Here is a 26,350-nt window from a genome sequence, read left to right as displayed (position 1 = left end):
TCCTCCGTTGTTTGATCTGTTATCTGGGTGAAAAAGAGGATGACCTCATCCAAGAGTTTGGTGTTTTGAGAAATGTATTTGTACATTGTTTTTATTGATAAAAATAGAAATGCAACTTAAACAATACATTTTTTTTCTAATTAAATTATATAAAGCTAATGTGAAAATATTTAACACAAAATAGATTTTTGGCAGCCACTATATGAAAAAAGGTAACACTTTATTTTGATGGTCCACTTTAGACATTCTACTGACTATAAGTAACTGCAACTACATGTTAACTTACTATATTAACCCTAACCTAGCAGTCTACTGATACTCTGAGTTAGTTGACATGTAGTTACTATACAGTTAGTAGAATGTCAATAGTGGACCATCGAAATTTAAACATAATATTTTTATGTTTCAGTGATTACAAAGAAAACAAACTATAATGGTTTACTTGTAGTTGTCTTAGCATTTTAAGCGGTTATAAGAAAATTTTACAACTGTACACAAATCAAGTTTATAATTATGGACAGACTTATAATGAGACAGACGAGATAAAAATACTTCTTTAATGTTTGTTTTACAGTGTGACAATGGAGATATCCTGCAGCACATAATGAAAATTGCCATCTGCAAGAGGGATTCTCAGGAGGATTTCAGCATCATCTTGGAGGGGATGCAAGTCATGGCTGGCTTGGAAAATCTGGCAAGAGCCTGTGCTGTTCTTCTTGGACTCACGTATACACTAAACCACACCTACCCGAAAGAACTGAGGCACACTTTTGAGGCCTTTCAGAAGCTCTTCTTGGAACTGGATGTTTGCAAGTTTTTCCCGAAATTACTAACACAAAACAAACTCATGACTTAGATTGAGACAATGCATTATGACCAAGTTCTGGTGAAAAAAACCTGCAATGATTGATGAATGTTTAATATTGTTCTACATACAAGCTTTCAGCAAGTACAAATTATTTTATATGTTTTGCTACAAGTTATTCACAAGTTTTAGTCAAGAATGTGACTTTTCCAACAGAAATTTGAATGCACATGTTTTTGTGTAACAAAATGATCTTTCTCAATGACATGGAAAATGTTAGCATTTTTTTGCTTTTATTTTTCATATCTTAAAACTGCTGTCTTACATTTTATATACATTTGTTTTGTGCAAAAAATACAGAATAAAAGCATGTTTGATAATAAAAAGTGCATTATGGATTCATTATTATCTTAACCTGAAAAAGGCAGTAAATGTTATAATTAAGTAAATTTCATTAATACAAACGAGTAAATTCTGATTGATTTATTTGTGAGACAACTTAAATTAAAAAAGCACATTCCACTAATAATATTAAATTCTAATAAATAAATGTAGGAAAATTTACTTAATTTATTCGGGTAGATTTCACACACACACAAAAAAACCTTAAAATCTACTCAAATATAATACGTGTAATATTGTTACCATAATTTTTTAAGTAGATAGCATGTAATATTTTTACAGTGTACATGCAGTGCAGTTACTGCTCGTGTATGCGAATTGACAATTCACCATTAAATGTGTTGTTTTGAAAAGTGTTTTTTTTATATATTATATTTTGGCTGAATTCTATTTGTTATTCAGATTTTACCTCAAATATTACCTTTGAATTGGAACAAACATAATAAGAAGTAATTGGGATGTTAATGCTACAGTAGAAGTTTTCTTGATAATCTTATCATGTTTACTGTGCCTAGATAGCAACTTCAGGTATATCACACATTTCAAACTGGTTTATTTTGTACCTTTATAGTGGTAATTCGGCATTTTGGGGTTTATATGATAAACAGGTTTGAAAGTGCAAAATTCCCTATGTTTTCCCTTTTTTTCAAAATGGGCACCTTTAGCATAATTTTTCTCAAAAACTGCTAGGTTGTGTGCGGAGAACTTTTTTCTTAGGAATCTCTATATATTTCTGATGTTAAATATAAAAAAATTGGGTAGTGCCCCACATGGTGGAAACGAAACCCTATTTCTAGGCCTCTTTTAGGCTACCGACAGCGGCCTATACATACACAACTAAAGCATGCATCCACGTTTTATTTTGTATGTATGCGCGAGTGTTTTATGGATGTGTATGCGCGCATCGGGTTTATATGTATGTGTGAGTGTTTATAGGTGTGTCTGCATGGAAGTTTATATGTATGTGCGAGTGTGTGTATAGGTGTATTTGCGTGCAGCGAGTGCATATGTATGTGCGAGTGTTTATAGGTGTATGTGCATGGAAGTTTATATATGCGAGTATTTATAGGTGTATGCGTGCGTCAAGTTTATATGTATATGCAAGTTATTCACAAGTTTATATGCATTCATTACTAACATAATATGTATTGGTATTAATTTCATATTTGTGTGCACGTGTATTTCATATATGTATTTTGAACATCCAATAGTATGTATGTATGTATATGCGAATAATTTATAGGTGTATATGCACGTGTGTTATGTATGTATTGATAAGCAAAGTTTGATTTAAATCCTTTTTGGATACTATCCACTATAGATCAATACAAACACAAAGGCTTGTTTTTATTACCCATAAGTAATATGTCATCTCAGGAGGCTCAAGGTGATGTTAACTGTTTAAACCACAAACAATGAACACCTACACACACATATTCACCGGAACACACACACACACACACACACACACACACACACACACACACACACACACACACACACACACACACACACACACACACACTCACACCTGCTACCGACTGACAGTACATTTACACATGCAGATGATCATTTGCATGTCCTCATACATACACACACACAAATATATGGTACTTCTATAACATATAAAGTCACAGGCATGAAAACATGCACCCAAGCACCTGTTTACCTGTGTGAACACTCACGTAAAATTTTCTGAAGAGGTCAAGTTTGTCCCTGATGTGCAGAATCGTGTCTCTGCTGTAAACCACATCAAACGTGGCGTCAGGAAACCTTCTTTTTGTGGCATCCGACACCTCAAACTGCACCTGCAGAGGAAGGACGAAGTTAATCTGCTATCAGGAAGTGCAGAACGACAGCCAAAGCTGTCCCAGAATGCAGCTCTGTTCATTCTCAAAGCTAGACGTAGTTCAAATTGATTTAAAACATTTTTTCCACATTTCCTGTGGAAAAACTCGCTGGCATAGTTCTAAGGTGTTGCTATGCAGTTACTAAGCTGTTCTGAGTAGTTTGATAGGCTTGCTGTGGTTGCTAACTTGCTATGATTTTCTGGGTGGTTGCCAGTGTGTTGTATTGCAGTTGCTAGATTGTTATAAGTGGTTACTATGGGGTTATGGGTGGTTTCCAGGGGGTTGGTAGGTTGTTATAGGTGGTTGTTATGGTGTGATGGGTGGTTTCCAGGGTGTTACTATTGCTGGGTACACACCAAAAGATAATCGGGCTGATTTTGGGCCGATTTTCCCCCTTCCGACAATCCTAGCTATGTCCCGATTATCTTGATGGTTTTACAGATGATCTTATCAGATTTTCCATTGGTGTGAGGTGTGGCAAGGCAAGGCAAGGCAAGTTTATTTATATAGCACATTTCATACACAATGGTAATTCAAAGTGCTTTACATAGACGAAATTAAAATAATCAAAACAAATAAGAATAATTAAAACAGTTTAGAATAAAAAATAAAATAAAGTACAGTAAAAACAGTCGGACGAACAGTGGCACAGTGCTCATTCAGTAAATGCATAGCTAAACAGATGTGTTTTGAGTCTGGATTTGAATGTGACTACTGTAGGAGCACATCTGATCTCTTCTGGAAGCTGGTTCCAGCTACGGCTGGCATAGTAGCTAAAAGCAGACTCTCCATGCTTAGAGCGAACCCTTGGTATTTCTAGCTGATGTGATCCTAATGATCTGAGTGATCTTTTGGGTTTATATTCAGTGAGCATATCTGCAATATATTGAGGTCCTAGCCCATTAAAAGATTTATATACCAGTAATAATACTTTAAAATCAATCCTAAATGTAACTGGGAGCCAGTGTAAAGACCTGAGGACTGGTGTGATATGTTCATATTTTCTGGTCCTGCTCAGAATCCTGGCAGCAGCGTTCTGTATGAGCCAGTGATGGAGTACTCGAGTCCTGGACTCGGGTCCGACTCGAGTCCTTATTCTCTGGACTCGAGACTCCATTCTCTGGACTCGTGACTCGACTTGGACTCGCGGACTGATGACTATACTTGGACTCGGACTCGAGAATATATAAAATCGGACTTGAGCATTAATCAAATGAATGACGTTGTTTCTGACTAAATAGGTTATAAAAATTTGATATAAAATGTTACACTTTTCCTGTTTCGGGGTCCAAGACCGGCTGTAATCTATTTTTTTTCTCACAGACACTGCTACCGCTCGGCGCTCGCTCTCCTTGCTTGACAACACACTCACTGACGTCACTCACTTTACGCTGCATTCTCGTGAGAGAGTTAACGTAACACTCATTTAACACTAGATAAGTTCCTCTACATCTAATCAGCGATTTCGATTTTGGCACGCTTTGCAGCAGCTGAGCTGAACACTAAGGAGCGAACGTACAGTGACGTGACATAACTGATTTTTAACTGTGCTTTCGTGCTATGGCTGGCGCTGAGCCAAAGTCGGACGCGCTCATCCCGCTTATCATACAATAACACAATTATGTTTATTTTAGCTAACAAACTAGACAGCGACCTTGACTATGTCACACATCGCAACCACTCTTTTCCTGTGGAGTTACAACTGCTTATAGCACTGCATTTTCTGTTTTTTTGCCGCAGTTACATATATATAGTTTGCTTTTCAAAATTTCTAAATTGTTTTTCTTTTACCATATTTGTCAAGAAGAATGCATTTCTCCTCCTCTGTCCAGTTAGGCTTTCTTTTTTGTTTTCTTTATCCATTCCAGTTGACTGTAAGTAAGTAAGTAAGTTTATTACTTACCATTTTTGGACTGATCATCCAAAAATGTATTTAAACAATTAAATAAATATAATCGTGCCACAGCTACAATGATTTGAACTAAGGTCAAAGGCAATTGTAGTGATATATCATACACATTTCTAGCTGCAAGAAAGAGTGCCTGAAAAATGTTGCTTGATTTGGCTTAAGTGTATATAATTTCGACTCGGACACGGGACTCGAGACTCGACTCGGACTTGAACTCCGGTAATGGTGACTCGACTTGGACTCGACTCGGACTCTTCTTTGGTGACTCGGACTTGGACTCGGACTCGAACACTGGGACTCGAGACTCGACTCGGACTCGACAGTTGGTGACTCGACTACAACACTGGTATGAGCTGCAACTGTCCTATGGTCTTTTTAGGAAGGCCAGTGAGGAGTCCATTACAATAATCCACCCTGCTGGTGATGAAAGCATGAACAAGTTTCTCTAAGTCTTGACTGGAAACAAAGCATCTAATTCTTGCAATATTTTTCAGATGATTGTATGCTGATTTAGTTATTGCTTTGACATGACTACTGAAGCTAAGGTCTGACTCTAGAGACACACCAAGATTCCTGACTTGATTTTTAGTTGTCAGACCCCTAGCGTCAAGGTATGCATTCACCTTGAGAACTTCATCTTTGTTGCCAAACGCAATGACTTCAGTTTTGTCTTTGTTTAACTGAAGAAAGTTTTGGCACATCCAACTGTTTACTTCCTCAATGCATTGGCACAGGGAGTCAATGGGGCTGTAGTCGTCAGGCGATAGGGCTAAGTAGAGCTGTGTGTCGTCTGCATAGCTGTGGTAAGAGATGCGGTTCTTTCTCATTATTTGGCTCATTGGGAGCATGTACAGGTTGAACAGGAGTGGTGCAAGAATTGAGCCTTGAGGGACTCCACATGTCATGGACGTCCACTCAGACTTATGGTCTCCTATACTCACATAATAACCTCTCCCTTCTAAGTATGACCTGAACCATTTTAGGACTATCCCAGAAAGCCCCACCCAGTTTTCCAGCCTGTCAAGAAGTATGTCGTGATCGACAGTGTCAAATGCAGCACTGAGGTCGAGTAGTAGTGATGCGATCGGAAACCAGATTGAAAATTGTCAAAGTATCCATTCGAGATTAAGAATTTGTTCAGCTGATTGAAGACAACTTTTTCAATGATCTTGCCTATAAAAGGAAGATTTGAGATCGGTCTATATTTGCTTAATATAGTCTTATCCAGATTGCTCTTTTTCAGGAGGGGCTTGACAACTGCAGTTTTCAGGGAGTTTGGAAAACTCCCAGAGAGAAGTGAGGCATTTACCACTTCTAGGAGATCTGCTTCTAAACTGTTTAACACACTTTTGAAGAAAGATGTGGGAAGTGCGTCAAGGGCGCAAGTTGATGTTTTAAGGTGCTGTACGGTTTCTTCCAAAATTGTGCCATCAATTTCTTCGAAAACAGACATAGTAACTACTTTCTCCGGTTGTGGTCTGATCTGTCTGACCCCAGAGCGGCTCAATGATGTGCTGATCACCTTTCTGATATTCTTAATTTTCTCAGTGAAGAAAGAAGCAAACTCACTGCACTTGCCGTCGGAGAGCATTTCACTGGGAATTTGGCTTGGGGGGTTGTTACAGTAAGAGTGTCCGAACCTGCTCGGAAGAACGTCGGAGCCGCCCCGATCGCGAATCGTGAATATTCAACATGCTGAATATTTACGATCAGAAATCCTGATGTGTGGGGGGAACCCCGATGACAAACGTGCGCACACTCTGGAGATTATCACGTGAAACGAAACGAAACAATATCCAATCAGAAAGCGAGATTATGGAAGACGGAAGCATAACAAATGCAGTCATGGTGTTGCAAAAAGTTAAATTGATGTGGACAGCAGAGATGGAGGATCAGCTTGTTGATTTGTGGCAACAGCACGAATGTTTTTCTGTGAAAATCATTCCAAACACTATCATCGCAATTTCTTCCTGCATATCGTCCCCCAAGCTTATTCTGAAGTCTCGCGAGGTTTTGTGAGATTTTCTTTGTTCACAGTCGAGACTCTGGTTGAAAATCTGTTCGTGTGTGGTGTGCTGTCTTTGTCACATCATGGCACACCACACACTATAGGAGCAAAACGCTTAAATCTAGGATTTTTTGTCCTCATGTTTGTGGTCTATCACATTTTGAAAATCTTATAAGATGTAAAAAATCTTTTGGTGTGTACCCAGCATAAGCAGTTGTTCTGAGTAGTGTGTTGCACTTTGCTATGTAGTTACTAGGATACTCTGGGTGGTTGCTAGGTTGTTGCTAGGTTATAGCTGATTGCTAGGGTGTTGTGAGTGGTTGCCAGGCTGCAGTCGTGAAGCTGTTCTGAGTAATTTGTTGCCTTTGCTATGCAGTTACTAAGGTGTCCACGTGGTTATCTTGCTATGCAGTTGCTGAGCTGTTTTGAGTAGTGTGTGTGATTTGCTACAAGGTTGCTTGGGTGATCTGAGTGGTTGCCAGAGTGTTGCTATGCAGTTAAGAAGCTGTTTTGAGTAGGGTTTTTTTGCCTTAGCTATGTGGTTGCTAGGGTGTTGTGGGTGGTTGCCAGAGTGAAGCTATGCAGTTGTGAAGCTGTTCTTGGTAGTTTTTTGCCTTAGCTAAGTGGTTGCTAGGGTGTTATGGGCAGTGTTGATATGTATTGGGTAAAAAACTCAACTTACTAATGGGAGTTTCTCTGTGACGGCTCTCTCCATGGCGATCTCCACCATGTTTGAGGAAAGGTCCATCCCCAGAACCTCCACTCCAAAGGTCTGTCATTAAAACGGATAGTCAGTAATTAATCGTGTCACGGTAATCAGAAACAGCAGCTGTGAATGATCATGTGCAAGTAGTCAGATTGTAACACCTGTTAAAATATACTGTAGATTAAACTGAATTTTTGTTTGATAACATTCACGTTTCTAGAAAGTTTAAAGGTCCCAAGGAAAGTGGACTTAAAGAGCGTGAAACACGTTCTGTGGCAACACATAAACCCATCATATGTCAACCTTTGGCTCACCTTGGCCATGTAGAAATCTCCACCTCCAATCCCACAGCCGACATCTAGAACCTTCTGTTCTGCGGCCAAGTTCAGCATTTCAACAAACTCCTGATGGGTTACAGATTAATATGTCAAAGAGATCAACAGAAAACAAGCCGTTAATTATTCACTAAATGATGAGATAACACAGATGATGCAGAGAGCAGTAGTTCTCCACTGATATCCAAAGAAAAATATAGGTTGGTATCACTGATCTAGAGTGGATATGAAAGTTTCAGTTACTCTTTCCGAAAATGATATAGTTGCTCCAGTAGGTGGCGACAAGTATTGTATGTGAGACAATTATCAATTCATTCAAACTATTTGTTAAAAAACGCTCATTCATTCATTTGGGAATGAAACAAGTGACTGTATGTATGAACGAGTCCTTGAATCATTTATTTTACAGATTCATTTAAAAACGCTGATTCATTCAGGAACGAAACAAGTGGCCGTTTTAAAGAACAAATCATTGAATCATTCATTTATCCACATTTCGTTAAAAAACACTGATTCATTTAGAAAGGAAACCAGGAGCTGTCTTAATTATTCATTGAATCATTCATTCAACCGAGTTGTTCAAAACAAAGATTCATTCAGGCGGTTGGCTGCGTCCGAAATCATTTACTGTCTTGAGTAGGTACTTATTTGATCAAGTAATTACTTCACGACCGCTAAAAAAGTATGTTCTACATTATAGTATGAATGTAATCTGGACATACTACATTCGCCATGTTTCATTATCATGTGACCTACCAGCGTCAATTATGTCGCTTCACTGCCGAAAGTTACATAGTTGCTCCAGTAGGTGGCAACAAAACAACGTACTGAATGTGAATCAATTATTGATTCATGAGTGTGTTGTATGAATGTAATCCGGACGTACTACATTAGCATTTTTGTTCTTATCATGTGACCTACCAGCGTCAGTTGCGTCGATTTTCATTCCCAAAGTTACACAGTTGCTCCAGTAGGTGGCGATGACGAGTGACTGTATTGTGTGTGCGTCAATTACTACAAGTCCTCTCCCGTGGCCTCATGGGATAGTAAAGTGTCCATCGCATGCACACTTCAGAATCTGTGGAAGTAGTAGGTCAATCGGGGACTTTTTACCTACTCTTTTATGAGTACTATTATATACACGCCATCAGTGTTCTCACAGGTTCGCTTTTTTAAAGTTTGCGTAGAGAGAACTTAAGAGTTTTCTGTTAAAACGGTGTTGTGTTAGCGGCCCCTAAGTTAATAACTAATGTTCGTTGCTATGGAAGTGAATCAATCAACTTGACTTTAGCTGGAAAATAACTTTATTCTAGCTAGAGCTGTCATAAAGCCAAAACAATCTCTGATACTGTAATCTCCTATTATCACTGTAAAGACGCTTTGGAACAATCTACATTGTTAAAAGCGCTATATAAATAAAGATGACTTGACTTGACTACTATTAGACATACTTTTGTCACATACTGTGTTTCGCCTACTACAGTATTTAGTAGTGTTACGATCCTCGGTATTTGTTTTGTGTGGGTTGTTGGTGTTCTGTCTGTGTATGTGTGCAAGGAGTGATTGCAGCTGGAGGGCCCTGATTGGTGGATCTACTGATGCACCGCATAAAAGGGCGGCGCTCACTGAAGATTGGGAGCTCATTCTGGCGTTGGCCTCGTGGCGTTAGGAGCTCCGGATTCCTCCTCCCGTCGACAGATCCCAAACCCTTCGACTTATTATGATTGTTTGTTACTGATGATTTACTTCGACTTTGTTTGTATGATTTAGGAGCGTAGGGGTGTCCTGCCATTTAATTTGACTTCGTTTGCGATTTGTTTAGTTAGGGAAGTTATTTTGTATTTTGATTTACTCCCTGATTAGGTCATTTATGTATGTTTGTTTATAAGTTTATTTTGTTTATTATTTTGGCCTTGGGGCACCCTGAAGCCATTACTCCTTAATTTAATCATTTCTTTCCACTATAAAAATAAATCATATTTTTATTGGAACCTAGATTTTGTGTCTTTGGTGATCTGTCGGCCGGGGCTGGTTTCCTTTTAACATCAATAAACTCCACGTCCAACCGTCCTTATAATACGGGACGTAACAGTAGGGGAGAATACGATTTCGATGCAGACACTGTCATTGCATGATTTGATCACCTGATTTGTTCAAAAATTCCTATTCCTTCATGAATGAAACCGTATGAATTGTTGAATCATTCATTAAAGCTGCAGTCCGTAGTTTTTCCTCTTTGTCGCCATCTCTGTTCGAAATCTGCAATTGCAGTCATTCGCGGAATTATCAGCTTTACGTGAGTTGTGCCTCGGCACCCCACAGCGCGGATGAACACAGTGTTTGAGGAGAGTGTGTGTGTGTCAGTCGCCGCCGGTGTGGATACTGGCATTCAGAGTCACAGATTATACTTTTTGGAAGTATGACCAACATAATAATTTTCACCGGGAAATGTCTGAACAAGTGAGTAACATCCACTTTTGTTCTGGTTCTGACATTGCAGTAAATCGCGCTGATTAAATCTAAAAATCGCTTATCATATCACACAAAACCGTGCAAATTATACTTTGTTCTCAAATTGTTAATGTTAACAACGTCAGCATTGCGTGACTACATGTAATGTCCTTCCGATATGCATGTTCGCATGGGTCGGTGTCAGTCTCTTTTTTTCTCTAGCCACTCCGAAGTCCGAACGAAGTCTTTTGCATTTTACAGCGGGTGAGTCTCTAGTTGTCACTGGTGATCGTCGTTTGAACCTTTCTGGATCCGCCATCAAATTAATAAGTTTAATTATATCAAGTGCTGTGAGAAAAGGCTATAAATCTCCACCTCCAGCATCCTCACACTCATAGCCTACTAGCCGAGACTCTTCTTTATGTGTACAGATGTGTGTGTGCAGATGTGTGTGTGCAGATGTGACGTAATGATGCAAAGACATGCTCGAATCTCCCGCGGAAATCCACCAGTACCACAGAAATTAAAAACATTTATTACAAGCTTACCGCTTTGAATCGAGCTACGGCAAGCAGAGAGTTTTGAACACTGGCTGGTCAGACTGATCTCATGAAATGGCGTATGTATGACACGCCAATTCGTATTTCCATTTTTGGCGTGCTATCAACACGCATAATCGCTTTTCAGCGTGTTTATGAACGCCGTTGACTTAGCGTTACATTACTGTATATATAAATATATGACCTACCCCAACCCCGTCCCTAAACCTACCCGTCACTGGGGTTAAAGGTGCTCTACGTAACTTTTAGCGGCCTCTAGTCGTGATGTTTCAGATTGCAACCAAATTTTACAAGAGCGCTCGTGCTCGAACTCATAGACAATACCGTCTATTACGCAAATATCTCGGCGAATACTTGACGGAACCATCTAGTCGAGCTGAAAAGAACCATATAAGTTCCATAGTTTTTGGTGGTGTTTTCGCGGAGATATTAGCAGAAAACCATCGGGCGCGCTGCAAAATTGCGGACGCCGGTGACGTCATGATCTCAGAAGAAAATCGCTTGTATCTCTGGAACGCAAAGACCCAGAGAGCTCAAATTCGGGGGAGGAGGTCCCAGGGGAACCCTTGCCCGAACACTAGAGTGGCGGGCCTCGGGGATGCCCCCTACCGGATCGCCGTTCGCTGGGACCCCCGTTTTCGAACGGCTATAACTCGGGGAGCCGGGCGAGTTGGACCTCGGGGGTGGGCTCGTTCGAAAGGCCCCGTCCAGCACAACGAACGATTAGAGTCTTGGGAATATTGATCAAAGATTGACTGAGATATAAGCCGAAAAACGTGCGCCTTTAACCGGACGTAACTCCCTGACCGTCTACAATAGACTGTATATGAGGAGAGAGGCTCGGGAGCGCGCATGCACGTCACATCCGTTGGATTTCGCGGTAAATCCGACCCGGAGACTTCACATAGAAATAGGAATACTGGCCTTCAGAGGTAATAGCAAAACTCGACAAGTGGATCATTTTAATGTGTGATTACAACCCCTTCACACACAGGAAATAAAAAAAGGATTCATTTTAGTAGAAAAGTTACATAGAGCACCTTTAATACCATTTATGAGTGAGTCTTCCCCTACCATCCTAGGAAAAAAAATATCGCTCCCCAGATGTAGATCTACTTTTTGCTTCGTCTCGGAGAATTAACGGCGTGTACATACACGCAGAATCACTCGGACATTTAACGGCGTAGACATACACGCATACACGCTGATAGCTCAAAATGCGTATAGATAAGACGCCACTTGACTTGAAAGTGGCGTGTATGTTTACGCAAAAGTCATTATGCCATCTTGGGCTGGTTATGTATTTTCTCAAATATGTATTTTGGATAATTTTTAACCCAAAAAAAGCTACGGACTGCAGCTCCAAACAGTTTGTTGAAAATGAATCATTCAGGAACAAATGTTGCTCGGTGTTACAACGGCTCTGCTGTGGCTTCGTTTGCAACGATTTTTGTTGGCAGAACGAAAGCCAACGAACAAAATACAGTCAGTGGCAATATTGTATCAAAAATAAACGTTACATCTTGCCGAACTGTAATATTATTATGTATGTACTGTATGTATGAATGTTATCATCTTCCCATGACTCATCTGATGATGTATTCTGATAAGGTTCAGCCCTGACCTTGGTGGTGCTGAGTCCGCCTGTGCTGACGAATCCAGACCCGAACATCTTCTCGTAACGCAGTATTCCTCTTCTGGTGTACTGCTGGTTATCCAGGAACTGCTGGAATGTGGAAAAGCCGCCCTGATGCTGATCTACCGCATCGCGACAGGCTTTCAGCATGAGCCAGCACAACTGGTTCTGGTTCTTCTTCATCTGTAACAAAAACAAGTTAGTTTCATTTCAGTTTTTTTTATACAGAGTTTTGATTACAGTTGACTGACTGGTTTACCTTCACATAGGTCTGAACTGTTTTACTGAGCACCATGTCAAACCCGTAGCATTTCTTCTCTGATTCGTCCAGCAGAACTGATGTCATCAGATGGTTATAGTGAGCAGGACTTCTGAAGTGCGTGGGGTCAAAATCTCGCTTGCTGTCACCTGTGAAGGTCAAGACATACATGTACACCTGTAGAAATACTCAAACTTACCAATAATGAAAGCAATAAAGCGTGATTAATAAATGGAATATGTTCATCCTCATAATCTTTTATCAAAAAGCAAAACTTTTTCTGTCTCTGAAATTACTTTTCTTTTTCGACTGACATCATAAAGCCCTTTTACTTTCTTTAACCATCTATCACAGAGACACTTTCACCATACAACCAGTTCCCGATTGATAAAATCACGTCCTGGCCTATAGGATTTCCATTACACGAGAGTAGATGTTAAAACTTCATGCTGATTTGTACTCTGCTTTCGCCAAGATAAGCAACACTAAGACGTAGCTTTACAGTAAACTATGCTTCTCCACCCATTTACGCTTCTTTCCATATGGTGGTGTGACTCCCCTTCTGTCCGGCGTTAACGGCTGCAGTGTACTTGGCGCGTCAGCGCACGCGACGGCTGCAACAACAGGACCAGCACGACAACCGTCTGGATTGAGCCGAGTAGGGGACATCTCTAGGGTCTTCAAGTGGGCACCTTCCGTCCTCAGTGTTTCGTCGACTAGCCCACGACACCTCAAGAGGGCTCGACAGTGACTCTGGCGTCCCAGAGTCACCCCCCTCCGTCCCCCACTCAACTCAGCCCAGCTTACTGACCTCTACATCCCTCCTGCTGCTGAGACCTAACCACAATCTCTCCGCAACCCAACCATACGCGCCAACCCGTTTGACTAAGGCTGTCGAGCCCCACTGCTGCGTTAATACCAGTAACTGGTCCTGTTTCAGTCTCGATAATGATAATATGGTGTTTATATAAATGGTTAAATATAAATAATACTATGGTTTATTTGCGTAACTATAGGTTTCAGGAATATAGAGTTGATTTTTATTAGCACATTATAATAGAGAATAAGATAACAATATCATTTGAGAAAAATAAGAAATTTCACATCATTGCCATATAATGTCAAACTTTCAGGACATTGTTTCTCTAACCTGCTTTGTGGAAGCAGGACTCTCTGAAGAACAGGTAGCCGCCTGGGCGGAGCCACCTGAGAAACTTCTCAACCAATGGCTTCAGCTCTGATCACTCAGATACATCAACAGCCAATTAGAGAACACCAGGTCAAAACTGAAACAGAAAGTGTGTGTGTGGTGTGTGTGTGTGAGAGAGAGAGAGAGAGAGAGAGAGAGAGAGAGAGAGAGAGAGAGAGAGAGAGAGAGAGAGAGAGAGAGAGAGAGAGAGAGAGAGAGAGAGAGAGAGAGAGAGAGAGAGAGAGAGAGAGAGAGAGAGAGAGAGAGAGAGAGAGAGAGAGAGAGAGAGAGAGATCAGTGTGTTACAGACACACCCGCTTCACAACTTATCTTTTCTTCAAATCTACTTTTCAGTCCAAAATATATATGCGAATGCACACACACACACACACACTATCTCTCACACACACACGAGATGAGAGATGAAGTGATGGATGGATGAATGAAGACATCAGATGAGAATCGATGGATGTTTTTTCTGTAGCTCATCTTTTAGACCCCATGAAATGAAACGTGGAATTGACCTACAGTATAATGTATAGTATAGTACAGTATAATGCGTGTCATTTAGCTCATCTATGTTTAGCGTACAGCTCATATATACACATTTACAATTTACTGTTTTTCTCTTTCAGGAAAATTGACTAAAATAACTGATGACTCCTCAAGGGGCGTATTTAAATGTTTGTCCAATCAATGCTTTTTAGAATAAGAATGTCCTTTAACTGCCCCTATTATGGTATTTTAAAGGTTGTTGTTTCAGAGTCTCCCACAACAGGATTACATGCATCCAAGGTCAAAAAACACTTTCATTTTGTCTTAATATACATTGCAGCGTCACCTCATTTCTCTGAGATTGAAAACAGTTTGTTCGAAGATTCAGTCTCTCTAAACCCCTCCTTTCCACAATCCTGCTCTGATCTGATTGGTCAGATGGACTAGTCTGTTGTGATTGGTCTACTCTGATTGGTCAAATGGCCCAGTCTGATGTGATTGGTCTACTCTGATCTGATTGGTCTACTCTGATCTGATTGGTCAGATGGCCCAGTCTGATGTGATTGGTCTACTCTGATCTGATTGGTCTACTCTGATCTGATTGGTCAGATGGCTCAGTCTGATGTGATTGGTCTACTCTGATCTGATTGGTCTACTCTGATCTGATTGGTCAGATGGCCCAGTCTGTTGTGATTGGTCTACTCTGATCTGATTGGTCAAATGGCCCAGTCTGATGTGATTGGTCTACTCTGATCTGATTGGTCTACTCTGATCTGATTGGTCAGATGGCCCAGTCTGATGTGATTGGTCTACTCTGCTCTGATTGGTCAGATGGCTCAGTCTGTTGTGATTGGTCTACTCTGATCTGATTGGTCAGATGGCTCAGTCTGATGTGATTGGTCTACTCTGATCTGATTGGTCAGATGGCTCAGTCTGATGTGATTGGTCTACTCTGATCTGATTGGTCAGATGATGCAGTCTGATGTGATTGGTCTACTCTGCTCTGATTGGTCAGATGGCTCAGTCTGTTGTGATTGGTCTACACTGCTCTGATTGGTCAGATGGCTCATTCTGATGTGATTGGTATACTCTGCTCTGATTGGTCAGATGGCTCATTCTGATGTGATTGGTCTACTCTGCTCTGATTGGTCAGATGGCTCAGTCTGATGTGATTGGTCTACTCTGATCTGATTGGTCAGATGGCTCAGTCTGATGTGATTGGTCTACTCTGCTCTGATTGGTCAGATGGCTCAGTCTGATGTGATTGGTCTACTCTGCTCTGATTGGTCAGATGGCTCAGTCTGATGTGATTGGTCTACTCTGCTCTGATTGGTCAGATGGATCAGTCTGTTATGATTGGTCTACTCTGATCTGATTGGTCAGATGGCTCAGTCTGATGTGATTGGTCTACTCTGCTCTGATTGGTCAGATGGCTCAGTCTGATGTGATTGGTCTACTCTGCTCTGATTGGTCAGATGGCTCAGTCTGATGTGATTGGTCTACTCTGCTCTGATTGGTTAGATGGCTCAGTCTGATGTGATTGGTCTACTCTGATCTGATTGGTCAGATGATGCAGTCTGATGTGATTGGTCTACTCTGCTCTGATTGGTCAGATGGCTCATTCTGTTGTGATTGGTCTACTCTGCTCTGATTGGTCAGATGGCTCAGTCTGATGTGATTGGTCTACTCTGCTCTGATTGGTCAGATAGCTCAGTCTGTTGTGATTGGTCTACTCTGATCTGATTGGTCAGATGGCTCAGTCTGTTATGACTGGTCTACTCTGATCTGATTGGTCAGATGGCTCAGTCTGTTGTGATTGGTCTACTCTGATCTGATTGGTCTACTCTGATCTGATTGGTCAGATGGCCCAGTCTGATGTTATTGGTCTACTCTGATCTGATTGGTCAGATGGCTCAGTCTGACGTGATTGGTTTACTCTGCTCTGATTGGTCAGATGACTCATTCTGATGTGATTGGTCTACTCTGATCTGTTTGGTCAGATGGCTCAGTCTGATCTGATTGGTCTACTCTGATCTGATTGGTCAGATGGCCCAGTCTGATCTGATTGGTCTACTCTGATCTGATTGGTCAGATGGCTCATTCTGATGTGATTGGTCTACTCTGATCTGATTGGTCAGATGGCTCAGTCTGATGTGATTGGTTGACTGCAACGAACTGAATATACAAATATATACACACATATATACAAAAATATAGTTCTCTCTCTCTCTCTCTCTCTCTCTCTGTTTCATGTTTTGCTGAAGTGTTTTTCTCTCACCTGTGTTTAGGGAAGTCCAGCTTTGTGACGTCAGCTTGGATGAACTCAGCGTTGCCCAGGTGACTGTTTTCCTCCCTGTTCTTTTCTACAAACTTCTCTATGAAGTCCACAGCGGTCACGTGACGGGCCTTGCCAATGAGGTGACGTGTGTACCGGCTAAAAAGAGCAAAGGTCATGGTAACAATGGAGCAAATAAAGCGTGCTTAAAAACTCAGTACTGGCCAAGAAACAGATCACCACAAGATTTGACCTCACAATTTAAATTTCATTCAGATTTCCATCATTCTCAGTTGACTACGAGTATCTCAGTATATTCCCCGGCACATACAATTTTATTGCCGCATATAATTGTAGACTGTAAAAATTATTTTTCGAATATATTTTACAAGCACATTTTCAGTTTTTCTACCTCAAAATTTCACGTTTATTTCAATGTGTTACTTGCTGTTAATTTGTTTGTGAAATTTACTAGTAATTTGTGAGTGAAAATAGTTTTTACACCAATTCTATTACAGTGTATGCTTGTATATACAATTGGCTCTGTGACAAATTGCTTTTCAATTTCCTCATTTGTAAATTAAATAAATATAAATGTAAATAATTCCACACATATGATGACCTCAAATATTAAATAAATCAGATGCAGAACATGATGGAAATTCAAGTTTATTTTGGTTTAAAAATAAATATATTATTAAACCTGTCAATAACATGTCATACATCTCAATATTAAAATAAAATTAATTATTTTTTTAGGAACGTTATATTGTGAATCTTTTTAATTTCCCTCATTCCTGCAATTGTGTGAAAAATTATGATAAAAATTATATATTGTTTGTAAATACATCTTTGATATCTTGTAAATAATAAGTATAATAGTTAATAAGTTAACACATCATTGTTGTACTGTACTTTTTGTTTAATCTCATTAGAATAACCAATGCATTGGGAATATTTTTTCTACAAAAATATTAAGCAGCACAACTTGCTTTCAACTTGTTTGGAAAAATCAAGAAATGTTTCCTGAGCAGCAAATTAGATATTATAATGATTTCTGAAGGATCATGTGATATATCTTGGATATATTGTATAAGGTATTCATTGCATAGAGGATACTGAGTATTCTAAGTAAAACATCTGGATACATCACAGACACAGTAATTCGAATTTGTGGAGAATTTGTCATGAAAATGTGTTTCATTTTCATTATGCAAAAGATAAATTCCTTTGCTTTTTATTTCAGGGTGACATATGATCTGTGCATGTTCGTATGGTTCACCCAAATATCAGAGGTCCAATGGTCTAATCTAATGTGATCACACTGACCCAATTCCAGCACCAAGTTCCAGCATATCAGTACCAGCCAGACAAGGGAGCATGGAGAGGATCTCGGGCAGCTCGTGTTGGGTCAGTTCCTGCGCATTCGAGTCCAGCATCATCTCCTCTACCGTTGCCAACTTCGAATTTTTCTTCCAGAACTCCATCATCGCGTTCCTCTCGGTTTCTGTGGAGGCAAAACAGGTAGGGATGGTTTTCTCTTCATGCTTATACCTTCACAAAAATGGACAGAAATTCTCTGAAAAAAAGGTACAAAAGCTGTCACTGATCAAAAGATACACCTTTGTACATTATTTACCCCAAAAGGTGCGTATTATCTATAAAATCAGAACCTAAATGGTTAATATTGGTAGGGGAGAGCAGGGGCGAAAGTACCATTTTTCAGAAAAACACAATTTTAAAAGATGATGGTTTAGACGGAGATATATTATTGCTGTGGTCAGTCCACTCACAAGTGTGGTCTATCAATACCAGGTGGTATTTTGTAAAAATGCTCAGAACAACTTCAGTATAATTTCACTTTGAACTTAAGACTGCTCATGTTACTTTCGACCCCGTCAGTTGGGACGAAAGTAACACAAAGATTGCCACCCAATCTGATAAACCATGGTTTTTATTCCTGGTATTTTCATGTTCCAAAAGGCGTGGCGCCCCCCGCCCTATATTGGACCTTCGAGTGTTGAACAAACATTTGAGGAAATACAATTTCAGAATGTGACACAAGCCTCTCTCGCCTGTGCCATAAAGCAGAACGACTGGTTCACATCAGTCGATCTGAAAGATGCTTTCTTTCACATAAGCATCTGCCCTCCACACAGGAAATATCTTCGTTTCGCCTACCAAGGCATTTGTTACGAATTCACAGTTCTTCCGTTCGGGCGCAATTTGAGTCCCCGAACTTTCTGTCTGTGTGTGGAGGTGGGCGTGGCGCCCCTGAGACTATCAGGGCTGAGAATTCTGACTTACTGGCTCATCATAGCCAAATCAAAGGAGAAGGTGTCGCTGGACACCGGCCGGGTGCTCGCGTACATCACATCCCTCGGGTTCAAGGTGAATGCGAGCAAAAACAATCTGACTCCCAGTCAGAATGTCATTTTCCTGGGCTTGGAATTGAACTCAGTCTCCATGCGAGCGCGTCTCTCTCAAGAGCGCGTTCGCTCGCTGATGGACTGTCTGTCTCAGTTCAGAGAAGGGGCGAGAGTACAATATCGCACATGCCTCAGGCTGCAGGGTCTCATGGCTTCATCTATCCAAGTTGTGCCGTTGGCCTCCTGAGAATGAGAGCGTTCACGAAATGGGTATTGTCACTACATTTCAGCCCGATTCGCGTGACGGTGACGCGCGCCTGCTCGGCGGCCCTGCGCCATTGGGAGAGCGAGAACTTTTACGCACGGGAACCCCCCTCGGGACGGTTACGATGCGAAAAGTTTTGACAACAGATGCGTCCTTAACAAGCTGGGGAACCTCCCAGGAAGGCAGAACGGTGAACGGTCTGTGGCTGAGCAGACTACATTCAGCGCATATTAACTATTTAGAGCTTTTACTATTTGGAAAGCTCTGAATCATTTTCTGCCTTGCCTGCAGGGACATCCCGTTCTAGTACGGTGCGATAATACCACGGCAGTGGCTTATATCAACCATCAGGGCGGCATGCGTTCGTCGAAACTCCACGCTCTAGCTTACAGGCTTTTGGTGTGGAGCAGACAGGTTTTTCTGTCATTACGCGTGACTCATGTCCCGGGCATTCGGAACAGAGGCGCGGATCTGCTATCGAGGGGAAACCCAATCTACGGGGATGAGATTCGGACAGGCAGCCGTAGATCTTTTCACCTCGCGCGAAAATCACCATTGTCCTATGTTCTTCTCGCTAAAGGACGTGGACGCGCCCGTCGGGGCAGACGCACTGGCCCACCCATGGCCCAAAGTGCTGCTGTATGCTTTTCCTCCCCTGTGCCTGATAATTTTCACACTGGCCAGGTGAGAGAGCACGGCCTGTCTCTCATTCTGATAGCACCCAGGTGCCCCAAAGCCCCGTGCCTGGCAGAGATAATCCCTCTGTTATACGCCGAGCCATGGCGCCTCCCCCCTCGCACGGACATACTGTCCCAAGCCAACGGGGAGATTTACCACCCCCACCTGGACAGGGTGGCTCTCTGGGCCTGGCCCGTGAGAAGACGAACCTAAATGCACTGCGGCTCCCGCCGCGTGTAATCGCCAGTACTCAGAATGCCAGGGCCGTTTCCACGCGATCCCTATATGGCTGTAAGTGGCAAGTGTTCGAAGGGTGGTATGATGGGCGTGGTTTCACATCTTATCAGTTCTCGTGCCTGATATTTTGTGTTTCCTGCAAGACCTCATGAAAAGAGACAGGTCCTTTTCCACTATTAAGGTCTACCTGCTGCGATTTCAGCCTGTCATGTGGGTTTTGGGGCTCCACCGTCAGGCAGCACCCTCTAACCCGCAGATTTATGGAGGGTGCACGCCGCTCTTTGCCGGTCATCAGGAGATCTGTTCCAGAGTGGGACCTCTCCATGGTGCTGGAAGCGCGGTCTCTGTATCCTTTTGAGCCTCTGGGGAGTATTTCTCTTAAGCTGCTGTCCCTCTAGACAGCTTTGCTCTCAGCCTTGGCATCTGCTAAACGGGTCAGTGAGCTACATGCACTCTCGGTTCACCCTTCGTGCGCCAAATTCTCCCTAAGTGGAGATAAGGTTTTCCTTAAGCCTAACCCGGCCTTTATGCCGAAATGCTTCCCTGCGTTCACTTCGGAGGTTTTGGAGCTATCTGCTTTTCACCCTCCACCCTTTGCCTCCCCGGAGGATCAGGGGCTGAATGCTCTGTGTCCCGTCCGTGCTCTGCAAGCATATATGACCAGGACCAGTGCTTTCCATATCCATAGGGTGGATCTCGAAACGAGATGATGAAAGAGAACAATAGGTTACGGTCATAACCCCGGTTCTCTGAAACATCGAGTGGAGAGATCCACCAGCTTTGCCCCGCTTGCCGCACGAGAAGCGAATATACTTACTGAGGAATAGCAGCGCGCCCAGCTGTTATATGCCCGTAGGTAAGGGGGTGTGCCTCACCTGGCATTGGCTGCGCGCTTCTGTCTGTTAGCCAGACTTGGTGCAATTGGATGCTTCTGCAGAGGTCAGGTACGGATGCCCTTCCCATAGGTGGATCTCGAAACGAGATGTTTCAGAGAACCGGGGTTACGACAGTAACCTATTGATTTGTGTGTGTGTGTGTGTCCTCACTTTCAACTCTCCCTGGCTCAGCTTCCCCTGTGCTGGACCCTGCCTCTGCTTACTGATTGTACAGCTGAGAAGAACATGAGAAGAACATCAGTAATGAATATGACTAAGAATAATACATTTTCTACCTATGCATAATATGATTGCCTTGTACCCAGCCCTGCACTCTGCCCCTGTACCTGTCATTGTTTTTGTACATTCTCCTCATCCTCCTGCTCTTCTTTCTCTTGCTGCTTTCCTTCCTCCACCTTCTCTCCCTCCTCATCAATATGACTGCAGGGGTCATCATCAACCTGTCCCTCTCCAACACATTTACAGACATACAGATTCCTTGCTTATAGAAGGATGTTGTCTGTGTGTGACGACAAACTGCAAACTGCTGTTTATAATATATATCTATAAATATATAATATATGTAAGGAATAATGTATAGCGAGGCATTTGTTATAGCGTTTGTATTCGCTATAGCAACCGCCTCACTATACATTATCCCGCTTATTACATGGCTACCTACCAAATAAATCAATAATTTCACACAAAATATTGATTTAAAAAGCAGTTTATTTATTTAAAAATTATTGTATTTCTTCCACTAAAGAAAATAGTTCCGTCTCTGAACTGCGTCCATGGCAACGCTCTGTTTTTCATGGCAACGGTGTGTTATACTTATCAAGAAATAACAGACCGCATTCTACATTGGAATTCTACCAAGCCATGTAATAAATGCCTATATTTAAATGCAAATATTAACAGTTTCAGTGTATAATAAATCACTAATATATCCCTTAGCTGCCTCTTGTGCCACAAATCTTTTCTTTTTAAATCTTATTTTTTCGGCCCCACCCATTTCTTTCTCTTCTTTTCGCCATTTTTCCGTCCGTCTCTGTTATTTATTCATTTCATTTAGCTGACACTTTTATCCAAAGCGACTTACAATTGCTATATATGTCAGAGGTTGCATGCCTCTGGAGCAACTAGGGGTTAAGTGTCTTGCTCAGGGACACATTGGTGTCTCACAGTGGATTCGAACCCGGGTCTTTCACACCAAAGGCATGTGTCTTATCCACTGCGCCATCACCACCCTCTGTTGCATTGCATTCACACAAACAAAGCCGCCAAACATGACCAAAAGTAAACTCCTTTTATCGGCGCCTAGTTTGAGCCAATCGGATGTCAGGAAAAACGAGGATCAGTCCAAGTTGGGAGGGGCCGCTCGTATCCTCCCCCCCCTTTGTCGCTATTTTTAGCGACTTTTCAGACCCCCTTGGCGACATTTTTTTTAAAAAAAAGCGACTAGCGACAATTTTAGCGACTTTTTGGACAAACCTCAGTAACCTCCAAATGTTGCCAGACGCCAGTACTGTCCTGCGAGCGCGAGGTCTTGCTTTCTCCCTGTCGTCACTCTCTCCAGCTGCGTCTCCTCTGTTCAGTGAATGGCTGAGAGGAGCGCACGGCCGCTGACAGACACAGTGAGCAGTGTTTTTCCATGGACTTATCACTTATCTGCTTTTCTTTTGTTTTATATTTAAAGAATTTAGTTTGACCATTTTAATTTTATTTCTTTTCTTGTGCTTATTACTTGTAAACACTATCACAGAGCTTAGTTCATCCGGTTCCCATTCAGATAATGTTCCACATAGGTAGGGTTGGGTACCGAAACTCGGTGCCAATAGGGAACCGGTTCCGACGTAAACGGTAGTAACCAGACCGAATAAGAAAGAAAATTTCGGTGCCTGATTTCGGTGCCTAACTTCATTAGGCACACACGCGCACACACACACACACAAGGTCTCTCGCTCTCTCTCTCTCCGCCGTGCGTGTGCTACACAGTTTGGAGCACAGTTTCTTCTGTCTCGCATGCGCGCTCTTTCTCGCAAGGTTTGGCTGCATTTCACGTGTAGAATTACGTGTCAGAACGCCCTCTGGGTGTGCCGATAGTCTGAATCCCATATAGAATCAAGCCAATTCATTGGCTGATGGCGCCGCATCGACGCACTTACGTCGTCATACTATGCTGTCGCGCGCGCGCCATCTGCTCCTCAGATTTCTCTGCCGAAAAAGGAAGCTGGTCGGCAGCGCGAGGAGCTTGGCTGCGTCCCGTTCCCTATTGAGAGATATGTTACACCAACCAGAGATGTTCTCTTTCATAGGTTCACTCAACGCTGCGTAGCTAAGAAGCAGTGGATTTGTATTTGTAGGCTGCTGTATCACGTGCCGTTTGAACTGACGCGCTACAGCGATCTGTCACATTTCAAAGAGCCAAAACGTTATTTATTGTGTGAATCTCGTAAAAATATTGACAGAATCTGACAGCTGTGGATTTGTTCCATATCAAAAGTAACCTTTTCTAGTAACCTTGTCTGTCAGTGTCCTCTTTGTCCGCGATTTTTCTGTGTGAAAAGGGTCATTTGCGTGAGTCTCACGGTCAATGCGTGAGAGTTGGCAGCTCTGCCTGCTAGTAATCTCTATTAATCTCCAGTATTATTACATTGTTTGATACAATATTGTTTCATTTGATATTATGTAAATATGAATTTTTATTTTATATTGGTTTTATTATTACCATATGTTACTTGTATTTATATTGTTTAAAGATTTAAGTTAATATTGTGTCCAGTTTGGCCCTGTAAATTAAAGGGTATTATTTTTTGATAAAGTGTGTGCGGTTTCATTTTCTTAAGTACCGATTTAAGAACCGTTTAAGCACCGGAACCGTTTAAAAAATACCGAGTAGGTACTGGAATCGGATAAAACCCAAACGATACCCAACCCTACACATAGGCCTATAAAAAATGTAATCATTCACTATATTATAGCTACTCGTTCAATTGTCTGACAACAAAAAAATAGGAAACGAGAACAGCTTTATTTGACATTCGGCTATATTATATTGAATAGAACATTAATTTAGAGAGAAAACGCCCTAGGCTGACAGAACGCAAGTACGACGCGATGACGTCATTAATATGCTAATTGACGTATGACGTCATCTAGACATTTAGCGACTTTTAGGGAAGGCCTTAGCTACTTTCCTTTGAAAATAGTTGACAACACTGCACACACACACACACACACACACACACACAGCGTTCTGTTGCAGCTGAGCGGCCGGTTAGGCCGGTCGCGTATCATAAAAAAAACAATGCTCTTTGACCACCGGCCAATATGTGTACGGTCAGCCAGCTGAACAATAATAACTGAAAGTTTCAGTTACTAGGGAAAAGTGTGCTTTGACAAGTCAAAGATGAATATTTGATGATAATTTTTTTATTTTCACACCGTTTTAAAAATAAAAACAGTAGTCTACAGTATACAGTAGCTACTCATAACTTAGAATTGTATTATAATTTTATTTCATATAATATTAATCGACATTCTGTGATCGATTCGCGTTACGGTAGCATTTTTCGACAAGGCAGCACAAATCGTCAGAACACCGGTCTTCGGCCTGAACTGGACCGGCCGTTCGGGATTGTTCTCGGTATTCCCGATGGCCAATCCGCCCCTTAAAAAAAGTAGCCATACCGCTTTAGAAATTTACTGGAAAACTGCTTTCCGGACCTAACCGCGTGAAACGATGATGAAATCACATGATATTTATAGCACGGTCACTCACTGGCTGCATGCCGAAAGTGCTGTCATAGCTTGAAATGCAAATGTAGTCAGGGCTCAGAGAAAATCGCTTTGTTACTTTCGTCCCGTGTTACTTTCGCCCCGGTTCTCCCCTACCTTTTAAAGGGGTAGCACTCCTGTGAGAGCTTTTGTACGTTTTTTTTTTTTTTTTTTTTTTTTTTTTTTTCTGACAGTGAAATACCAGTTTGCAAAATGTATACAATTATAGGCTAATTAAATTCCAACAATGATGTCATGGTAAAAGCAATAATTTAAAACTCTACTCTGTAAAAATAAACTGAGAAATGTCTGAAAACAGCGATGAGATCTTGTTTAAAATGCCCCATCACATCAGGTTAATTTCATTTCATCACCTCATTCAAGCAATATTTGTGTAAAAGACAAAAATATTGACATTGGGGGGAAAAATCCATGGGTGATTGTCTTACCTTGGTCCATGATCAGTGAAATGAAATGCAATATAATTAGAAAAAATGTATATACAGATATAAATCAAACTCTCCGACACGAGAATAATGAGTTGAGCCCGCCTCTAAACACTCATGCGCGCTGTCCTGTCCGAGTCTGTCTCGGGACTCATAAACCCGCCGGCCACTGTAGGGCGAGGAGAGGATCACGTGGGAGGGAGAGACACGATCCGAAAAAAACTAATGATGACGCGAAATTGTTATAAAACAAGCTGAAACCGTAACGCAATAATCACAGCTGTGCACGAGCACCGGCTTCTGCTGGGAAAGTGCTGACGCGTCTCCGTGCGCGCGCCGGACAGGAATGCGCGCTCGTTGCGTAATATTGCCTCATGCATTTTGGCCAAAAACTGCTGGAAAGAAGCCTGCAGTTAATATGATAATTCATATGTAAAAAAAAATATGGTTAATTCAATCACGTATTGCGCTGTTTTCGATTGTATTCACGTTGTAGGTTGTCATTGTGTTGTTTTGTATCGTATTTTGTTAAATGTTGAAAAAAAAAAACGTTTTGAAATTTCGTTTAGCAGAAAAAGATTCCACAAATTGTTATGTATTCAATAGAGAAAAGGGTGGATTATGTCACTCTACTCCATTAGTTCAACAATTATGCTACTTTTTGAAACTGCCACATATATAGGCCTACCTGATATTTTTATTTGTAACATTTTATTACTGGCTACATTAAAAAAAGGTCAAATAAATAAATAAACAACAACACTAGAGCTATATTTAATCAAATGAGCAGCTGTTGAACATTACCATAGATGTATCAAGC

The 26,350-nt window shown here is 41.4% G+C and overlaps 1 protein-coding gene across 1 annotated transcript in view; it reads right to left on the bottom strand.

Moving 5' to 3' along the window:
* Positions 1-25,558, bottom strand: part of LOC130072084 (uncharacterized) — a 52,758-nt gene extending 27,200 nt beyond the window's left edge. The window contains 10 exon segments of the mRNA XM_056237021.1: positions 2,893-3,015; positions 7,657-7,746; positions 7,995-8,084; positions 12,651-12,845; positions 12,922-13,070; positions 14,072-14,161; positions 14,164-14,207; positions 16,884-17,039; positions 18,210-18,387; positions 25,534-25,558. Of these exon segments, the coding sequence (XP_056092996.1) occupies positions 2,893-3,015; positions 7,657-7,746; positions 7,995-8,084; positions 12,651-12,845; positions 12,922-13,070; positions 14,072-14,161; positions 14,164-14,207; positions 16,884-17,039; positions 18,210-18,387; positions 25,534-25,543 (1,125 nt within the window). The 5' untranslated portion in view covers positions 25,544-25,558.
* Positions 25,559-26,350: the final 792 nt, after the last annotated feature.

Source organism: Rhinichthys klamathensis, unplaced genomic scaffold (assembly GCF_029890125.1).
Source record: "Rhinichthys klamathensis goyatoka isolate OS25496 unplaced genomic scaffold, OSU_Roscu_1.1 h1tg000475l_1, whole genome shotgun sequence".
In the NCBI taxonomy this organism is placed as follows: domain Eukaryota; kingdom Metazoa; phylum Chordata; class Actinopteri; order Cypriniformes; family Leuciscidae; genus Rhinichthys; species Rhinichthys klamathensis.
The sequence above is the reverse complement of the archived record's forward strand: the minus strand, read 5'-3'. Positions and strand labels throughout refer to the sequence as shown.